Source organism: Brassica napus, chromosome C9, assembly GCF_020379485.1.
Source record: "Brassica napus cultivar Da-Ae chromosome C9, Da-Ae, whole genome shotgun sequence".
Classification (NCBI taxonomy): domain Eukaryota; kingdom Viridiplantae; phylum Streptophyta; class Magnoliopsida; order Brassicales; family Brassicaceae; genus Brassica; species Brassica napus.
Genome location: NC_063452.1, coordinates 22,211,018 through 22,229,759, shown reverse-complemented (window position 1 = coordinate 22,229,759; position 18,742 = coordinate 22,211,018). Strand labels below are relative to the sequence as shown.

Below are 18,742 nucleotides of genomic sequence, written 5' to 3'. Positions count from 1 at the left end.
CTTTGTTTTACCTTGAACGTTAAGGATCGTGTTCATGAGATTGTCAAAAAAGTTCTTCTCAATATGCATGACATCTAAATTATGTCTCAGCAGATGATCCTTCCAGTATGGCAGATCCCAGAAAATACTTTTTTTGTGCCAGTTATGTAGTTCTCCAACAGCATCTACCGGATAATGCACATGTCCACCTTGGTCTGGCGTCCTTTCTGCACCAAAATCTCTTAGTTGTGTCGACAAATTTCCGGAGGTGGACTGTCAAACACCCTCTTGTTCTTCGTAAACAAATTCCTACTCCTACGATATGGATGATCAGGTGGTAGGAATCTCCTGTGACAGTCAAACCAACACGTTTTCCTTCCTTGTTTTAGTTGGAAAGCATCAGTGTTATCTTGACAATATGGACATCATAGCCTTCCATGCGTTGTCCATCCAGATAACATACCATATCCTGGAAAATCACTTATTGTCCACATAAGTACTGCCCGCATTTGAACGTTTTCTTTACATGAAACATCGTATGTTTTAGCACCTTGAGCCCATAGTTGTTGCAACTCATATATTTGTGGCTGAAGAAACACATCAAGTGATCTCTTAGGATGCTCTGGTCCGGGAACGAGAATGGAGAGAAACAAAAACTCTCGTCGCAAGCACAAGTTTGGCGGTAAGTTGTATGGTGTAATAATGACTGGCCATAGAGAATATTGTCTTCCACTCTTGCCAAACGGGCTGAAACCATCAGTACATAATCCAAGGTAGACATTTCTTCTCTCATACGCAAAGTCGGGATATGTTGATTGGAAATGCTTCCACGCTTTTGCATCCGAAGGATATCTAATCTCACCATTTGTTGAATGCTTCGCATGCCATCTCATTGGTTGCGCTGTGCGTTCAGACTGATACAACCTCTGCAACCTTTCCGTCAAAGGCAAATACCACATCCTTTTAAATGGCACAGGAACTCTTCCACTCGTATCTTTATAACGAGCCTTTCCACAAAATTTGCATGTAACCCGCTGTTCATCCGCCCTCCAATAAATCATGCAGTTATCGCTGCATGCATCTATTACCTGATACGATAAACCAAGACCAGCTACCAGTTTCTGAACCTCGTAGTATGAACCAGGGCCTACATTATCCTCAGGTAGAATACCTTTTACAAAATCAGCAATCGCATCCACACAGTCTTCAGCCAAATTATAATCTGTTTTAATGCCCATCAGTCTTGTTGCAGATGATAAAGCTGAATGACCATCTCTGCAACCTTCATACAAGGGTTGCTTTCCAGCATCCAACATATCATAAAATCTCATAGCTTCTGCATTGGGTAAATCTTCCCCTCTAAAATGATCATTTACCATCTGCTCAGTACATACACCATAATCTACATCCATTCTAATTGGTTCTTCTAACATAACCGCATGCTGAGGTTCGATAGTACTACCATATTCATAATCAGTTTCTCCATGATGATACCAAATTTTGTAACTTTGTGTAAACCCATTCAAATATAGATGAGTCTGAACATCATACTCTTTAATAATCTTTCTATTTTTACAATTAGAGCAAGGACATTTTAACATACCCGTTTCTGCTTCCGGTTGTCGTTGAACTAACCCCATGAATTCGGTTATACCTTGTTGGTATTCTTTCGTAAACAATCTCGTGTTCGGATCCAAATGAGGTCGATCGATCCAAGAACGATAATAATTTGAAGAAGACATGTTTTTTTCAATCAAATTCGTGTGTAAATATAGTATGTGAGAGGATGAAGAAATTGAGTGAATGAAGAGGTTGGGGGGGTGCGGGTATTTATAGATGAAATACTGCCGACAGTACCGAGGAAATTCCGACGGAATCCCGACGGCAGCGGCTCTTTCCTCGGAATTTCTTCAGAATTTTTAAAATCCCCCAACGGCTCTCTAACGGCTATAATATATCCTCGGATATTCGTCGGTGTTTTCCGAGGAATATGATTTACTCGGTATTTCATCGGTATATTCTGAGGCAATTCCGAGGCAACGGCTCTTTCCTTTGGAATTTTAAAATCCTCCAACGACTCTCTAACAGCTATAATATATCTTCGGATATTCGTCGGTGTTTTCCGAGGAATATGATTTCCTCGGTATTTCATCGGTATATTACGAGAAAACCCAAATTTCTCATTTTCCGTCAGAATAACGATGTTTTCTTGTAGTGTCACACTTGTTTGACCCTCGAGATCTTCTGCTGAGCTCAATCAAATAAACTCCCCTGCGATACAAAAAATACTGTAACAGTACAGCAGGAGCATAAGGGAAGCTGAAGGAGACGATGTTGTTACCGTGTCAACAGTAAGAACCAGACAACAGGGATGTGGGTGACCCATGGACGCTTTTGGAAGACGGGATAAGCTCAGGTCAATCAAGAAGCAATGCTTCAAACAGTAGTGACAGGGGCAATCTTTGAGCCACTCGTTGGCTTAAAAATCAATCAAACCAGCAGCACCAAGTTCTGAGGAGAGGGTCATACGGAATGATAGCTAGGACGTAACAATTGTTCAGTGGATGATGACAGCTCAAGTGGGTCTACTGTTGCATAGTTGTTTTCTTATGATCATGAGAGATCTCTGGAAAGATCTCTGGAAAGTGAGAATCAAAGGAGCAAAGAAGCTTGGATCGTTGTTCCCTTCTTTCTTGATGAACATGGCTTATTATATCCAGAATTTGAGTAAAAGAAACTGAATATATTTTTCCAGGCTTGACATATTTTTAAAAGTCTAAATTTAATTTACAGGAGGCATAAGAGAAAGAAAAAGAAGAAACGTAGACGTATAGTCTAAAACCTATTATAACTTATTCAATACCTCTCATGGTTTTGTCTACATAGAGAACATCGTCAGTCCTCTTGAATAGCTTTCCAACACATCTTTTCCAGCATCCTACCAAAAAAAAAATTAAGATCAAATTGACGTGAAAACAACTATACATCGAGCAAACATTTTCCAAGCCTCTATATTCGTTCTCTAGTCGACTAATCTTTCACCAAATCTGAGACAGAGCAGAGTTGTGAACTCATTGCCGGCCTCTGCATCGAAGCACAGCCTAATTACGGGAAAAAAAGACAACACTTTTTGTTCTTCCCGGTCCTCTAATCCCTAATACCATTCAAACTGGAAACCAGATTTAAGTTCATGTTTGCAAAGAATTTATAATTAACTAACAAATCAGAAATCATAATCAAGAGAACTCTAACCATCTTGGAGACTGGTGAAATTGACAAATTAATGCGATCTCCAAGTGCCATATCCCTACAGAAACGAACCGACACAACTTCACCCATCTCCCTAAATGCATCGAGAAACATTGAATCTGTAACATTTGCATTCAGATCTCCGAGAATAAATCAAAATCATGAAAATCTCAAAACTCACATAAGATAAACTGCCATGAGATTTCAGTAGCTCAATCATTTTCTGTGAGATATGAAAGGATGATATTTACGGGAATGGGGAATCGTGCTTGGCATGAGTTGAAGGAGTTAAGAAGTTCGTTAACGACAACAATTGAATGCATCTGTAACGTTTCCGGGTTGTCTTTATGAGTGAAAAGTAGTTAATATGATCAGGCGTCACCCCCATAGATCTAAGGGGGAGAGACGATCTCCATCGGGCCGCAAAAACATATAATAGCCATGTTCGTTTAACGAACGCTGAACAGAGACGCGGCGTCATAGATTTGTTCATAAGTTTTTCGGTGTTGTCGCTGAACAGAGACGCGGCGTCAGAATAAAAGAAGCTTTTCGGTGTTGCCGCTAACGCCAAAAAAAGTAGTGACCATTATTCCTCATTTCTCACTCCTCTGTACGACTGAAAACAAAAGATTTCTTCTCCTGTTCTTCTCTCTTTCCCTTTGGATACTCCTTTTTTCATCTTGAATTTTGATCTCTAGCCGCTGCCGCAGCTAACAGCCCAAAACGTAAGCAAACATGAATCAGAATGAAGCCCAACAGGACCATCTTTAATGAAACGATGCGGTTTGCAGACTGGACACGTCTCGCGATGCTATGAAATGAATTTCATACGTGGATCCTAAGGAGAGAGGAAACCCTCTTATATATAACTAGAGGCGGTCCCGGGCTACGCCCGGGTTATTTTGTATGAAATTATTTGCAATACATTATTTTAAATTAAACAGTGTATGTCATATTGAAGGCAAAAATCGATTAACACATCAGGTTGTTTGAGTAATATAATGTATTTAAAGTTGTAAAAAAAAAATAATCTTAATCTCTTTAAAATTTTAGTTTGTTATAAATTATGCGTAGAAGCAAAATTGTCCTTATCATTATTAAGAGCAGATGTTAATGTCTTAAAACATAGAAGAAAAAAACGTAAATAGGACGGTGGACTTTTGACGAAGTAGGTGGTGGAAGGGAAGGAGTTTCCGTGTTGGGGAGCCTGCAATTTATTTTTAAATATATCAGTGAACATAGATTAGTATTAGTTATCAATTAATTAGATAGTAAAGTAGGGAGACGTACTTGTAAGCACTGAGGTAACCTTCATCACGGAAGGAGTTTTAGTTCTGATTCATTTCTGGTGGTACCTCGAGTGCTGCATAGTAGATAGATATGAATTTTTAGATAGATAACCACTTTGAAATCTTCCATTAGATTCTGATTTTTGAATTTTACTTACTCTCATGTGGATGAAGGCGGTTGAAGATTTCTTTGTAGACTATGTTCTTCACTTTTTGTTTGTGTGAGTCTTCGCCTTTGATGATTTTTAGTCCTGCTTTGCTTGTTACACGTGAGAGGGCCACGTAGAGTTGACCATGTGAGAAGACCGGTCTAGGAAGGTATAGGATAACCTCTTTTAAGCTTTGGCCCTGCACTACAAGAAAACACGCCGAATTCCGACGGAGGTTCCGACGGACACCAATGTCGTCGGACATTTGTGACGGATTTGTGACGGATTACCGACCAAATCCAAAAAATGAAGTCGTCGGAATTCCGTCGGCCATTTCCGACGGAATCCCGACGAAACAAGGGTCGTCAGAATATTCCGACGACTTTTCGACGACATTCCGATAAAAAATGTAACCGTTGTAGTCGTCGGAAGTTCGTCGGTATATTCCGACGAATTTCCGACGACATTCCGATTAACAGTAAAGTCGTCGGAATTCCGTCGGTATTTTCCGACGGAATTCCGACGAACCATGTGACCGTTGCCGACAAATATATATGACCGTTGTATAGCCGTTTGAGATTGGACAATACCGACGGAATTCCGACGGACTGCTTTACATCCGTCGGAATTTCGTCGGAAAGTCGTCGGAGGTCCGTAAGCAATTTCCTATAACTACAACCCCTCCTCATTCAACTCATTCACACTTCATTCTCTCTTCATTCTCTTTAGTCATAACAATTCCGTGAAAATCATGTCTTCAGAAGTTTATTATCGTTCGTGGATGGATACACCTCATTTGGATCCGAACACCAATTTGCTTACGGAAGAATACGTTCAAGGGATTGGAGAATTCATGAGGCTTGTTCAACAGAAACCGGATGCAAAAAGTGGTATGTTAAGATGTCTCTGCTCTTCTTGCAATAATAATAAGGTTATAAAAGAATTTGATGTTTGGACTCATTTGTATATGAAAGGGTTTTCACGTAATTATAAAGTTTGGTACCTTCATGGGAAAACTGGTTATGAATATGGTAGTACTAGCGAACCTCAGCCTGTTAGTGAACCTCAGCCTGATATTAGGTTAGAAGAATCTAGAACGGATATAGATTATGGTGTAGGTACTGAGCAGATGGTACATGATCATTATAGAGGGGAAGAACCAAACCCCGAATCTAGGAGATTTTTTGACATGTTGGATGCAGGAAAACAACTTTTGTATCAAAATTGTAGAGATGGTCATTCAGTCTTATCATCTGCAACTAGATTAATGGGTATTAAGACAGACTATAATTTGGCTGAAGAATGTATGGATGCGATTACTGATTTTGTCAAAGGTATTCTACCTGAGGATAACCTTGCACCGGGTTCATACTACGAGGTTCAGAAACTTGTTGCAGGTCTTCAACTACCGTATGAAGTGATAGATGTATGTATTGACAACTGCATGATCTACTGGAGAGCGGATGAGACACGGAATGTATGCAAATTTTGTGGGAAACCTCGTTATCAGGAGACGAGGGGAAGAGTTCCGATCCCATTCAAAAGAATGTGGTATTTGCCTTTGACGGAAAGATTGAAGAGGTTGTATCAGTGTGAGCGCACATCAAAAGCAATGAGATGGCATGCAGAGCATTCCACAAATGGTGAGATTAGACATCCTTCAGATGCAAAGGCTTGGAAACATTTCCAGTCAACATATCCAGAATTTGCGGAAGAGAGAAGAAATGTTTATCTTGGATTATCTACTGATGGTTTCAGCCCATTTGGAAAGCATGGAAGACAGTATTCTCTATGACCAGTTATTGTGACACCGTACAACTTACGGCCGAGCTTGTGCATGCGACGAGAGTTTTTGTTTCTCTCAATTCTCGTCCCCGGGCCAGATCATCCTAAAAGATCACTAGATGTGTTTCTTCAACCACTAATATATGAGTTGCAACAACTATGGGCGCATGGTTTTGAGACATACGATGTTTCGCGCAAAGAAAACTTTCAGATGCGGGCAGTACTTATGTGGACAATAAGTGACTTTCCAGCATATGGTATGTTATCTGGATGGACAACACATGGGAAGCTATCATGTCCATATTGTCAAGATGACACAGATGCTTTCCAACTAAAGAACGGAAGGAAAACGTGTTGGTTTGACTGTCACAGACGATTTCTACCACCTGATCATCCATACCGCATGAGTAAGACTTCGTTTACGAAGAACAAGCAGGTGTTTGATGTTCCGTAAGAGTTGTGGTTTCGTCAGTTTGCGGTATAGTAACTCTTCATTTTTTTAAAGTTTTTACATTTTTTAAAATATATTTACTTATTAAATTGTGTTTGTTTTGTAGCAAGAGTTCAACTGGCACTCCGATCTTACGGAAACAGTCCGTAAGAAATTCAACGAAAAGAGCATGGACTCTTACACAAAGCAGATAAACGCGTGGAAGACAGTTTGGCAGAAGAACAAGAAGCCACGGTTCATCAACGGGACGGTGTGGGAGCAGTTGATAGCTCATTGGGAGAAGGAAGAAACTGCAGAGACGTCTTCTAGGAACTCCAGGAACCGGAAGAGCGATCGTGGCGGGAAAGGTATGTATGTGCACAACCTCGGCGCTTGCTCCATGTCTACTAAGGAGGATGAACTTGTAAGTTTTTATTATTATTTATCTTTATATTTTTTAAATAAATATTTTATATATTTCTTGGCTAATAATGGCGGTTTTTTTTAGTCGAAGCAAATGACGGTAATCCCGTTGATCGTCTCCAACTCATTAAGGTGGCTCACACTAACAAGACGACGGGTCAAATTCAGGACCCCGTGATCAAAGGTGTAGTTGATTTGGTGGAAGCTGAGATAGTTTCTCAATCTCAGCCTCTCTCTGATGACGGCGACTCTACGGGAGCTTCAACCAACCTGTCTCTATTGCAAATAAATGAGATGGTTGAAAAGGTAATTTTTTTTAATATATTTTTTTTATAATGTCGATTACTTACTTGTCCCTATTTACTTACTTTAAATATTTTTGTAGGCGGTTCCTAAAAGGAAAGGAGGCCGTTTAGTTGGGTTGGCCCGTCGTGCTTCTTCGTATCCGGCATCTTCTTCGCAAGCTCCATATGCCGATCCCATGATTCTCGAGCAGCTACATGACAAAGATGAACGGATTGGGGCATTGGAGGAGCAGAACACCACTATCCTTTCGGAGAATGCCACTATCCGTTCGGAGAATGCCACTATCCTTGCTGAGTTGGCATCCCAGAAGAAGTTCAACACCGAGATTATGCAGAAGCTAGATCATTTGATGTCTTCGAGTTCATCTTAGTTTATTTCGGCTTTTTAAAACTTTCGGAATGTTTTTTTTTCTATTTCGGTTTGTATGAATTCTAAACTTTCTGAATGTTTTTTTCCTATTTCGGTTTGTATGAATTTAAATTATATAATATTATTAGTTTTAAATTTCTGATTTTTTTAATTTATTAATATCAAAAAATATATAAAAATGCAAAATCAATTCGTTTTTAAAATTGGTATATACCGACAGACAGGGTCGTCGGAAAATACCGACGGATATATATCCGTCGGAATATACCGACGAACCATTTCGTCGGAAAATACCGACGAACCTTGTTCGTCGGTATTTTCCGACGACCATTGTCCGTCGGTATATTCCGACGACCAATGTTCATCGGAATACACCGAGGAACACGCTACGTCGGAATTGTTCGAGGAACGTTCTCCATCGGTACGTAGTTTTTCCGATGAACTCTGGTCTCGTGTGTCCGCATCGTAATATCATCGGAAGTTCGTCAGAATGACGTTTCTCGGTATTCGTCAGAAAGTCGTCGGAAGTACTGACGAAATTGCGACGTTTTTTTTTTTCCGACGAAACGATACCGACGGACGGGTTCGTCGGAAATTCGTCGGAATCGGTCAATTCCGACGAATTTCCGACGATTTCGGCCATCAGAATCCCCCTGTTTTCTTGTAGTGTTGGCTTTTGTTGATTGTCATCGCATAACACAATCTGATAGGGAACTTGTGTCGACGTAAAGTGAAGGGTAGCTGTGTATCCCCATGCAAGAGGACTACTCGTGGGATCAAAACTTCATTTCCAATGTGGGAACCAGTAATTATATCTGCTTTAAGCACTCTTTTGCCTATGTGGGTTAGGATCATACGGGTACCATTACATAATCCCTTTGTTTGGTTTATGTTTCGCAGAAGCATAATCGGGGCTCCAACTTTGAGAGTGAGTTTATGGGAAGGCAATCCTAGAAACTTCATCGAGTTGAGATACTCAATGGCGTATAGTGTATCATTTTGGTTAGATTGAGTTTCCGAAACCTCAAAGCTATCGTAACTGTAGTAGTCTTTTGACTCTCCGGTGGTTTTGGAGATTGTATACGCATTGATTTCATCGACTGTATCATTTCGGGGTGTTAGGATAGCTTTATCGGTGTAGGAACTTTGGGAGGCCTCTATTTGTTTGGTATCACCATACGCTGCATCGACAACTTGCTTTAGTGACTCTTCTTTAGTCTCTTTGAGCAATGTTGGATCGATATTTACCATTTGGTCATGGTAGCCATCGTCCTCGTCTCCCTGTTCTGATTCTGAATGACCTTCACCGACTTTGAGAAGCCAATCAGAGAACTCTTTTTCGTCCTGGTTGACTCGCATATTTGTATTCAAAGAAGAATTTCATTGACTATATAGATATATATTCTTACTTTTCTGACCACGTTTTTATTAAAAGAGTTTTATCTTTTGTTTATCAAACTATATACATGCTTATCCCCTTATTAACACTAACTCTTATTAAAATGGAATAATAGGATATGCAAACTCGAGTTTCTATTATATGCATAAAATTAAAAATAACAAAAAACAGGTGAGTTTGTATAAAATATAAGACATTAAGAATACAGAAAATAATAGTTTTAGTTTATTTGCTATATAGACAGTTTTTTTAATTGTTTACCACTTTATTATTTGAAAAAGAATTATATTATGTTTATCAAACCATATACCTATTCTTTTCTTATTAATACTAAATATTATGAAAAAAGAAATAGTAATATTTGAGAATTCCAAGTTCTGTTGTATGTCGTTAATAAAATGATAGTAAAATACAATGCTTTCTATGGTATACAAATAAGCCCACGAAATTAATTTATGTTTTTTAGTAATTGATTACTAACCTTACCAAGCTTTAACAGATTTGTGGAAACCAGTTGGATCTCATCTATAATTCACTTCTAAATTTTATAGGGTATATGTAATAATGCTATAATATGATTGACTAATGTATAATATGTCAATCATAACTATATTATAAATTTTTATCTCATCTTGAATAGAGTTATTCTTATAAACAGACCATTTTTAAGTTTTGATCACTAAATTATATCATAAGGGGGAAAATTACCAAAATGTTTTATTTAATAGGTAAATGACATTAATACTCTATATATATTTACAAAATTTATAAAATTTGAAAAATAAAAGAATATATAAATATTAAAGAAAAATAACAAAAACTTTTAAAAAAAATAAATCTAAAAATAACACAAAAAGTTTAAGAGGGAAATTTTTTTTATGATTTTTTGGATAATATGTTTTCAAATACGAAATGTTTTTATTTTTTTTATCTTTTTTCCCCAAAGTTTTTAAAAAAATACATCATTAGAAGTTGTAAATTAAAAGCGTAACATTAAAATATACTATGAGTAATATTTGGAATTTTCTCAACTTATATATTAGTTTTTTATATAGGTGGAACAAATATGTGCTTTAAAAAATCAAGATTATAAATACCTGTTGTTTTCATATTAGTATATTTTGCTTAGTATATTGAGAGGGGACAGATTTATTAGCCTACCTTTTAAAATAAAGATTGAAATGTTTATTATTTAATAAAAACGATTCGCGTTATAAAAAAATATAAAACTTTAAATACTTGTTATCTCCATATTAATATAAAAACAATTTGCGATATAAAAGAATATAAATATTGAAATTTTATTATTTTGTATGTGTTCTGTTTTAAAGCTATATGTACTATTCTCAACTCCGTTTGGTAAATACAATACTGTATGCAAAAGTCTGTATTTTTGAACCTGCAGTTTCCAAATGGGGTGTTGGAGGTGTGTTCTCCATCTTTGTGTAACTTTATCCTGAGAAGCAAATAGATTGTTAACTATAGGGGTAGATTTATATTCGTATACCGTTTGTTTGTAAAATTTTTTATACTTACAGAGTCGTTTGGCGAGCTTAGTAGCCAACTGTAAAAGGACCTAAGGAAGAACAGAGAAGGGGAAGAAATATGTTACAGAGCTTTTTGATTATCGAATATGGAGATGGGGGTAGAAAGTGTTTTGTTTTATTCTTTAGGAGTATGGTTTAGGAAAGATATTAAACTGATTGAGATATGGGAATATTTTTTACGTTAGTGAAGGAAAACGCATTTAATAATTGTGTTTGACTATCACGTTATTTTCTCATTTCACTAAGTAAATTCTAATGTATTTATGGACCAGTTGAGTTTGTCATAAACCTTATGGATTTGCGATATGGAAATATTTTCATATTATTTTTTGGATTTAAGTCAATCAAATGAGGATAAGAAAAAATAACATGTTGACCCAAATTATTTAACCAAATATTATTTGACCAAATATGATTCTTAAAAAACCGCTGAAAAATCAAAAAGAGAGAAACCATTGTCAAGGAAAAAAGTCTCACAATTCAAAGACATAATGGAAAAACCATGCATGCAATTGTAAAGAAACAAACACGTAAACTGAATAGAAAATGCACTCTCTGAGAACTGTCGCGAGAACCCTAGTTCCCACATTTAGGGCGTTTAACTCTCTCCAGCTCAGAACTGTCACAGGTTCTCTTACTCCCATCCGCTGAATCCACACAGTTTTCGGATGTTTCCCCAGATGTGGCAGTAGTATGGTTATCTTCCGAAGACATTGTGGTTGGTTCAGGGTCTAGTGGGAGGATCTTGGTCACGGTAAGAGATCGGGTCTTACCTGAAAAATTATGCTATGTGACTTTGACACAAAACTTATGCTTCTGACCGATGGTGCTGATTAGAGCTTCCGGAACAGGTGCCTCAAGGTTAACTCCTTCATTTCCATTAGCCTGACATTCAATCAAAACAGGGTCAGGCTTACGTTTAAGAGCTTAGCATGATGAAAAGAAAACAACATCTACCAAAACTTTTCAGAGCTTATATACTTATAAAAAGTTACCTCAAAATAGCTTCTGACTAACTCTGATGCTGGCTTCCCAGTCAGGTCACGACCAGCATCACCAAGAAGCACAAAGACAGCTTGCTCACTATTGTCATAAACGGATATCTTTGACAGGTACCTGTCATGAAAGAATGAGAACCTAACTCCAATAAAAAATTAGTTAAATTTCAGTTTAGAGTTCTTACTGTGGCACACCAGATGCGTTAACCTTTCCACACTTCTTGCTTGTACAGATCAACGAAGTTGGACCTTTGATAACCTTAGAATGGCACCCACTGCAGGAAATGTAGTACCAAGAAGAACCATGCACGACGTCATCGATCGTAGCCGTGCACTCAAAGAAGGCGTCCTGCGTTTATGCATAAGAATATAAATTTCTCGTGGTGATTGAAGTTAAATAGATTGAGTTTACCTTTGAGGATTCTTGCTCGATGTAGGAGAATATTTCCCCTATAGTCATTGTCTCACGTTTGGTGACTACCTCTACATTAACCTGCTCAGCAATTGCAGGATTAGAGCCCAACCTGAGATAGAGTAAAAAAATTTGAGTTAGTCAGTCAACGCAGTGAGATAACGCGAGCACTTCATTGAGAAAAAAGAGTAAAAGCAAAACACATAAACGCTTACCAACTGAAGTAGTCTATTGTAGGTTGGACATCATAGTCCATAAACATACGCGAAGATGACATTGAGGTCAAGGCCAGAGTACCTGTTGTCACATGAAAAAACCCTACTAAAGAACACAAAATGCTGATATATAACTGTAAGAAACCTATATCATAGATAAAAATCAGAACCTCCGAGAGTCTTCGTGTTGACGGTCGTGACCAGTAACACAGTGGGTGTGCCCTCGTATGAATTGAACTTTTTGCAGAAGTCTCTTGCAGCCTGATCCCAAAGGTATAGCTTCATGACCGGTCCACTGAAAAACAATACTACGTAAGTAATAGGAGTAAGGAGAAGTAGTTTCCAGAAAATAATGTACACGTACTCATGTGATTGGACATGAATCAGAACACGCCTGGCTTTTGCTATCTCCACTTCGTCAAGAACCGGTGCCTCAACGATACTCTGACCATTAACCAACTTCATGTGACCAACAACATCTAGGCAAATTTTGACCGTTAAAAAAATTGAATATTGTCAACTTTTTCTGTCTAACAAATTTTATCAAATTTAAGTTTAAAAGAATCTAAGCAATCCTAATAATCCAAGTTTTTACGTACTCGACATATATCTTTATTTACAGAAGCTTCACATGTCTATCAATATACAAAGCTAAATATACTAATATGAAACAACATGTATTTATAATTCTATTTTTTAAAGCATATATTTCCTCTACGGATATCAAAACAAAACATTGATTCAACCAATTTCAGATCTACTTATCTAAGCAACATTCTAATTATCAAACAACTAAACTAAAAATGACGTTGGGAATCAAAGAGCTTACCGTAGAGGTCTCCTTTGAGGTCGCAGTTAGCTTGAAACTCTTCATATGAATGGAACCGGAAACTGTCCGCATCAAAATGAGTAGGACAGTTTAGAAGAACCTTCAACTCCGAGTTCCATGAGAACGACACTGAAACGGTATGATCAGCAACCCGAAACACCGATTTGTTTCTGGATCCGTAGAAGTTGTTGAGTTTGTAAACAGAGCCTCGCTTCATATCAGGCATATATGTTTGAATACGCCCTGGGGAAATGAATCCTTGAATAACAGTTCCCTGCAAATAACAACATAAGACAAACCAATATACGTAAGTGAAGAACGATAAGCATAAACTTGTTTCGAAATGAAAAAACAACGCTTAATCACTATAACCTGTTCGTCGATGAGTAACATCTCCATGCCAATAAGCGTCTTCTTTAGCGGATTCCAAGCCTCCCAGAAATGGATGAGCCGAAACCGCAACTGAGCTTCGTTGGGACCCAGGGAGAGATCTTTGAAGAATACGATTTTTTTGTCGGCATCGGAGGACATAATCGACTTCCCATGTGGTTTCATCGCCATCGATCGAGTTTCTAGGGTTTTGATTTCTAGACGGGGGAGAAAACAATATATAAAGAAGGAGGAAAGGGGGAAGATGAAAAGAAACCATAAAGAAGAATTGATGGCAAAATTGATTGAAAGAAACCGATCGTGAGGAATCGGATGATCAGAACACAGAGGAGAAGACGAAGAGAAATGGCGAGGAGAAGAAGAGAATCCAGAACTCGCCTTCGTAGATCTAGGTTATACTCAAAGAGCTTAAGAACTGGCTGTAACACAACCCAGACGAAGCCCATTAGCCCAGACCGAAACGAAACAAACCCATCGAAACAAAACAGAAGCCCGGACCCAAAATGAAATGTTTCTATTGGTCGAATATTTAGTCTGACGTGGCAGCATAGATTTTGAGGGAATGTCCCTTTCAGTATTGTGATTAGATAATTGTTTTCAAAGTTAGAGAAAATGTCTAAGTAGCTTTTTTTTTACTAAAGAAATGTCTAAGTAGTTGCTTCCAAGAAATGAAATAAACAGCTCATGTCATTTTTTCGTTAATGTTGTGAAACTAGAGAATGAAATCTATGTTTTTGTACTATTCATAAACATAAGGAGCCATTTATATATATGGAATTACACCGTCATAGAATAATGGAAAGACTAAAGAAAGGAAATACAAATATGGAAAGAGTACAAATCATAATCTAATAAGGAAAAAGCAAGATGCCGATTCTCTCTCTCTCTCTCTCTCTCTCTCCCCACGGTCGACTCTCTCTCTTTCTAGCATTGGACCGGTTATGAACCGGGCCGGTTATGGACATCCACAATATGATTTATAACAGTCCCCCTTGGATGTCATAACCATACAGGGATTGTAATACGCTTTAGATGTTGCTTCATTAAAACATTACCAGGAAAACCCAGTGGGACAAAACCATGGTGAAGGAAAAAGAGTACAACACGTATTACTCCCCCTGTTCTGAACAACTCGCGGCTGGCCTCATGAACAGCCAAGATCTCCGAATGGTTTGAAGATGTGGCCGCGATCGTCTGCTTCATGGAACGCCATGATATGGCCGTTCCATCATGTGTGAAAACATAGCATGTAACGAAGAACATGTTTAATCCCGAAAGACAACCTGCATCAGCAAAATCAACTAAACCTTCTTTGTTTTGGTTAGTATAAAATAAACTCAAATCTTTCGTTCCGTGCAGGTAACGAAGAACATGTTTAATCCCGTTCCAGTGCCTTTGGGTCGGACAAAAGTTAAACCTAGATAGTAGGTTCACGGCAAAGCATATATTAGGCCGTGTGTGACTTGCCAAATACATTAAAGCTCCTATGGCACTGAGATATGACACTTTGGGACCAAGGACATCTTCAGCGTACATCTTGGGACGGAAGGGATCAGTGTCCAGGCCGAGGGACCTCACGACCATGGGGCTGGATAAAGGGTGTGAGTCGGCCATGTTGAATCTCTTGAGTACATTTTTTTGTATATGCCATTTGATGCACAAGGATTCTATCTTTAATGTACTCAAGTTGTAATCTCAAACAGAATTTCGTTTTTCCTAGATCTTTCATTTCGAATTCTTTCTTAAGATATTCAACTGTTTGAGAAATCTCTCCAGAGGTTCCTAAGATATTCAGATCATTAACATACACTGCTATGATCACAAATCCTTTATTTTTGAATTTCTTTATGAAAAATGCATGGACTGATCGGGTCGTTCTTATAGCTCTCTTTTACTAGGTACTCACTTAGTCTATTGTACCACATTCGACCTGATTGCTTCAGTCCATAAAGAGATTTATTCAACTTTATACAATGTTGTTCTCGAGAACTCTCTTTGTTTTTCAATTCAATACCCTCTGGGACTTTTATATAAATCTCATTATCCAGTGGACCATATAAGTATGCAGTTACTACATCCATTAACCGCAAGTCTAAGTTTTCTCTTATAGCCAGACTTATCAGGAATCTAAAAGTAGTAGCATCCACCACAGGGGAATATGTTTCCTCATAATCGATTCCTGGCCTCTGTGAGAATCCTTGTACAACAAGCCGTGCTTTATATCTTACGACTTCACCATGTTCATTTCTTTTCCTCACAAAGACCCATTTGTATCCAACTGGTTTTACATCATATGGTGTTCGGATTATAGGGCCGAAAACATCTCTCTTCTTTAAAGAGTTTAACTCCACGTATATAGCTTCTTTCCATTTGATCCAATCTGATCGTTGAGTGCACTCATAAATAGACGTGGGTTCACGATCCTCATTTAAATCCATAAGTTCAAGTGCTACCTTGTATGCAAATATATCATCAATGTCAACATTCTTTATGTTCCATTGTATCCCAGACAAGACATAATTTATTGAGATCTCATTATTATCAGGACCTTCAGTACCTTGAATCTTGGCGTCCCAAGAATCAGTATTAGATACATCAGGGCCGGCCGCATCTAAGCATTCATGATCGGCCGCGATCGCTATTAGGGTTTTGGGATCGGCCGCGGCTAAGTCCCGGGATTTAGGAACGGCCGCGGTCGCGTCTAGGGTTTTAACAACCTCGGTTTCATTCTCTGCACCTTTCTTAGATTTCCGAGGGTTCTTATCTTTGGAACCTATTGGTCTACCACGTTTCAAACGTTGTCTAGACTTTGTAGCAACTTGATTGTGTTCCTCTTGAACATCAATTCTAATTGGTGCATTATCAGCTGGTATATATGACTTAGTCACTCTTTTCGGGTCAGCAAAGGAATCTGGCAATTGATTAGCTAGCTTTTGTAAATGTATTATCTTTTGGACTTCTAAATCACATTTCTGAGTCCGAGTATCTTGCCAAGATAAGGATGTTTGATTCCATGTAATCTCTTTTACCAGCTTATTGCTACCTCCCCCTAGTGTTGGATGTTCAAATTCATTAAAATGCAATCCGCATACCTGACCTTAAATAAATCACCCGTAGTTGGCTCAAGGTATTTTATAATCGTGGGAGAATCATATCCAACATATATCCCCATCCTCCTTTGAGGTCTCATCTTTGTTCTCTATGGTGGAGCAATTGGAACATAAACGGCACAGCCGAATGTCTTAAGATGGGATATGTATGGCTCATGACCCGTAAGCAATTGTAATGGGGAATATTTATGTTCACTAGACGGTCTTATACGAATCAGTTCGGCCGCGTGCAAGACTGTGTGTCCCCAAGCTGTGGCCGGAAGCTTAGACCTCATAAGCAATGGTCTAGCTATTAGCTGAATTCGTTTTATGAATGATTCGGCCAAGCCGTTCTGTGTATGTACATGTGCCACGGAGTGTTCCACACTTACCCCCATGGACATACAGTAATCATTAAACGCTTGGGACGTGAACTCATTATCAAGACGTATAGTCTTTTATAAATCTAAACTTTAGAGACTTTTATAAAAACTTTCATTCATTAAGTTTATAAATAGAAAACAAGTTCAAAGAAATCAAAACATAGAAAACACAAAGCAAAGAGCACAAAGACTTAGATGGCCGAAATCAACTTTGATCTTTTAAACAATCCATAATATCATCTTGTTCATGATTGAAATCTTCATCACCATCTTGATAAGTCATATGAGCTTCAGTATTCTTTCATTTCAAACTCTCTTGGTAGAGGTCAACGAGATGTTTGGGAGTCCTACATGTCTTAGCCCAATGATTATCCATACCACATTTATGACACACAGATTTGGTCGAGTTTTGTGGCTTGAATGATGTACCACGGCCTCGGCCATGTCCACGGCCTCCATAGGAGCCACAGCCATATGAGTTGCCTCGGCCTCGACCAAACGAGTTCCGGCCTCAACCACCATGTCCATGCCATTTTCCACGACCACAGCCGTGTTGGCTATCACTCTGGACATGGTTCGACTCTTTCGTATCCTCTACAGTCGTATGTGCTTCAGGTAATGGGTTTGTTCCAGGAGGTTTCAATTCAATGTTCCTCATCAATAGCTCATTGTTTTGCTCAGCAAGCAAAAGACAAGAGATCAGATTAGCATAAGTAGAGAAGCCCTTCTCACGGTACTGTTGTTGTAACAACATATTGTTTGTGTGGAAGGTGGAAAAGGTTTTCTCAAGCATATCATTATCCGTTATATCCTCACCACACAGTTTCAATTTTGAAACTATTTTAAACAGCGCCGAGTTATACTCGTCCACGGACTTGAAGTCCTGGATTCTGAGATTCCTCCAATCATACATAGCCTTTGGTAATAACACTGTTCTCTGGTGATCATATCTCGTTTTCAACTCTGTCCAAAGGTCTAGAGGATTCTCAATAGTCAAATACTGATCTTTGAGACTCTCAATAAGATGATGGCGTATAATTAATATCGCACTGTATCTATCTTTCTCACTTGCATTATTGCCCTCGGTAATACATTCACCGAGTCCCTTGGATTTTAAGATGATCTTAGTATCAAGTGTTCATTGCAAGTAATTATCTCCAGAGAGATTTAGGGCATCAAAATCCAAGTTGTTGATTTTCGACATCTGAAATCATATGTTATATAATTTAGTTTTTAAAAATGTGTTCATGCAATCAATATATTCAAGCTTAGCATTCAGTTTCTATATGTACATTCGATCAGGTTGATATGATGCATTCAGTTCTAACGGATATGCAATGTACAAACAAGCCTCACGGCTATGACAAGGAACAAGCCGCACGGCTACTGGATGCAATCAATTCGTATTATGCATTCAGTTCATTCGTTATTGCAATCCTAGCATAGGCGGTTTCTATATGATCTTAATGCAATCTTTTCATACATCTTAGTAATCGGTTTC

General features: G+C 38.3%; 2 protein-coding genes and 1 long non-coding RNA gene across 3 annotated transcripts; all 3 read right to left on the bottom strand.

Annotated features, from left to right (window-relative positions):
* Positions 1-1,883: 1,883 nt before the first annotated feature.
* Positions 1,884-4,984, bottom strand: LOC111209906. The gene is made up of 4 exons (XR_002661307.2): positions 3,410-4,984; positions 3,232-3,322; positions 2,321-2,917; positions 1,884-2,250 (listed from the first exon to the last, which is right to left on the bottom strand). It is a non-coding gene; the product is annotated as an uncharacterized LOC111209906 (long non-coding RNA).
* Positions 4,985-8,788: 3,804 nt separating this feature from the next.
* On the bottom strand, positions 8,789-9,338 carry LOC125592539. Its single transcript, XM_048767764.1, has 2 exons — positions 8,901-9,338; positions 8,789-8,815 (listed from the first exon to the last, which is right to left on the bottom strand). Exons 1-2 carry the CDS (start codon positions 9,336-9,338, stop codon positions 8,789-8,791), a joined length of 465 nt encoding a protein of 154 aa, XP_048623721.1.
* A 2,163-nt stretch (positions 9,339-11,501) lies between these two features.
* On the bottom strand, positions 11,502-13,940 carry LOC106433041. Its single transcript, XM_048767763.1, has 10 exons — positions 13,752-13,940; positions 13,380-13,653; positions 12,915-13,029; positions 12,721-12,845; positions 12,551-12,632; positions 12,336-12,447; positions 12,109-12,272; positions 11,921-12,041; positions 11,747-11,810; positions 11,502-11,698 (listed from the first exon to the last, which is right to left on the bottom strand). The coding sequence occupies exons 1-10, from the start codon at positions 13,938-13,940 to the stop codon at positions 11,502-11,504; spliced, it is 1,443 nt and encodes a 480-aa protein (XP_048623720.1).
* Positions 13,941-18,742: the final 4,802 nt, after the last annotated feature.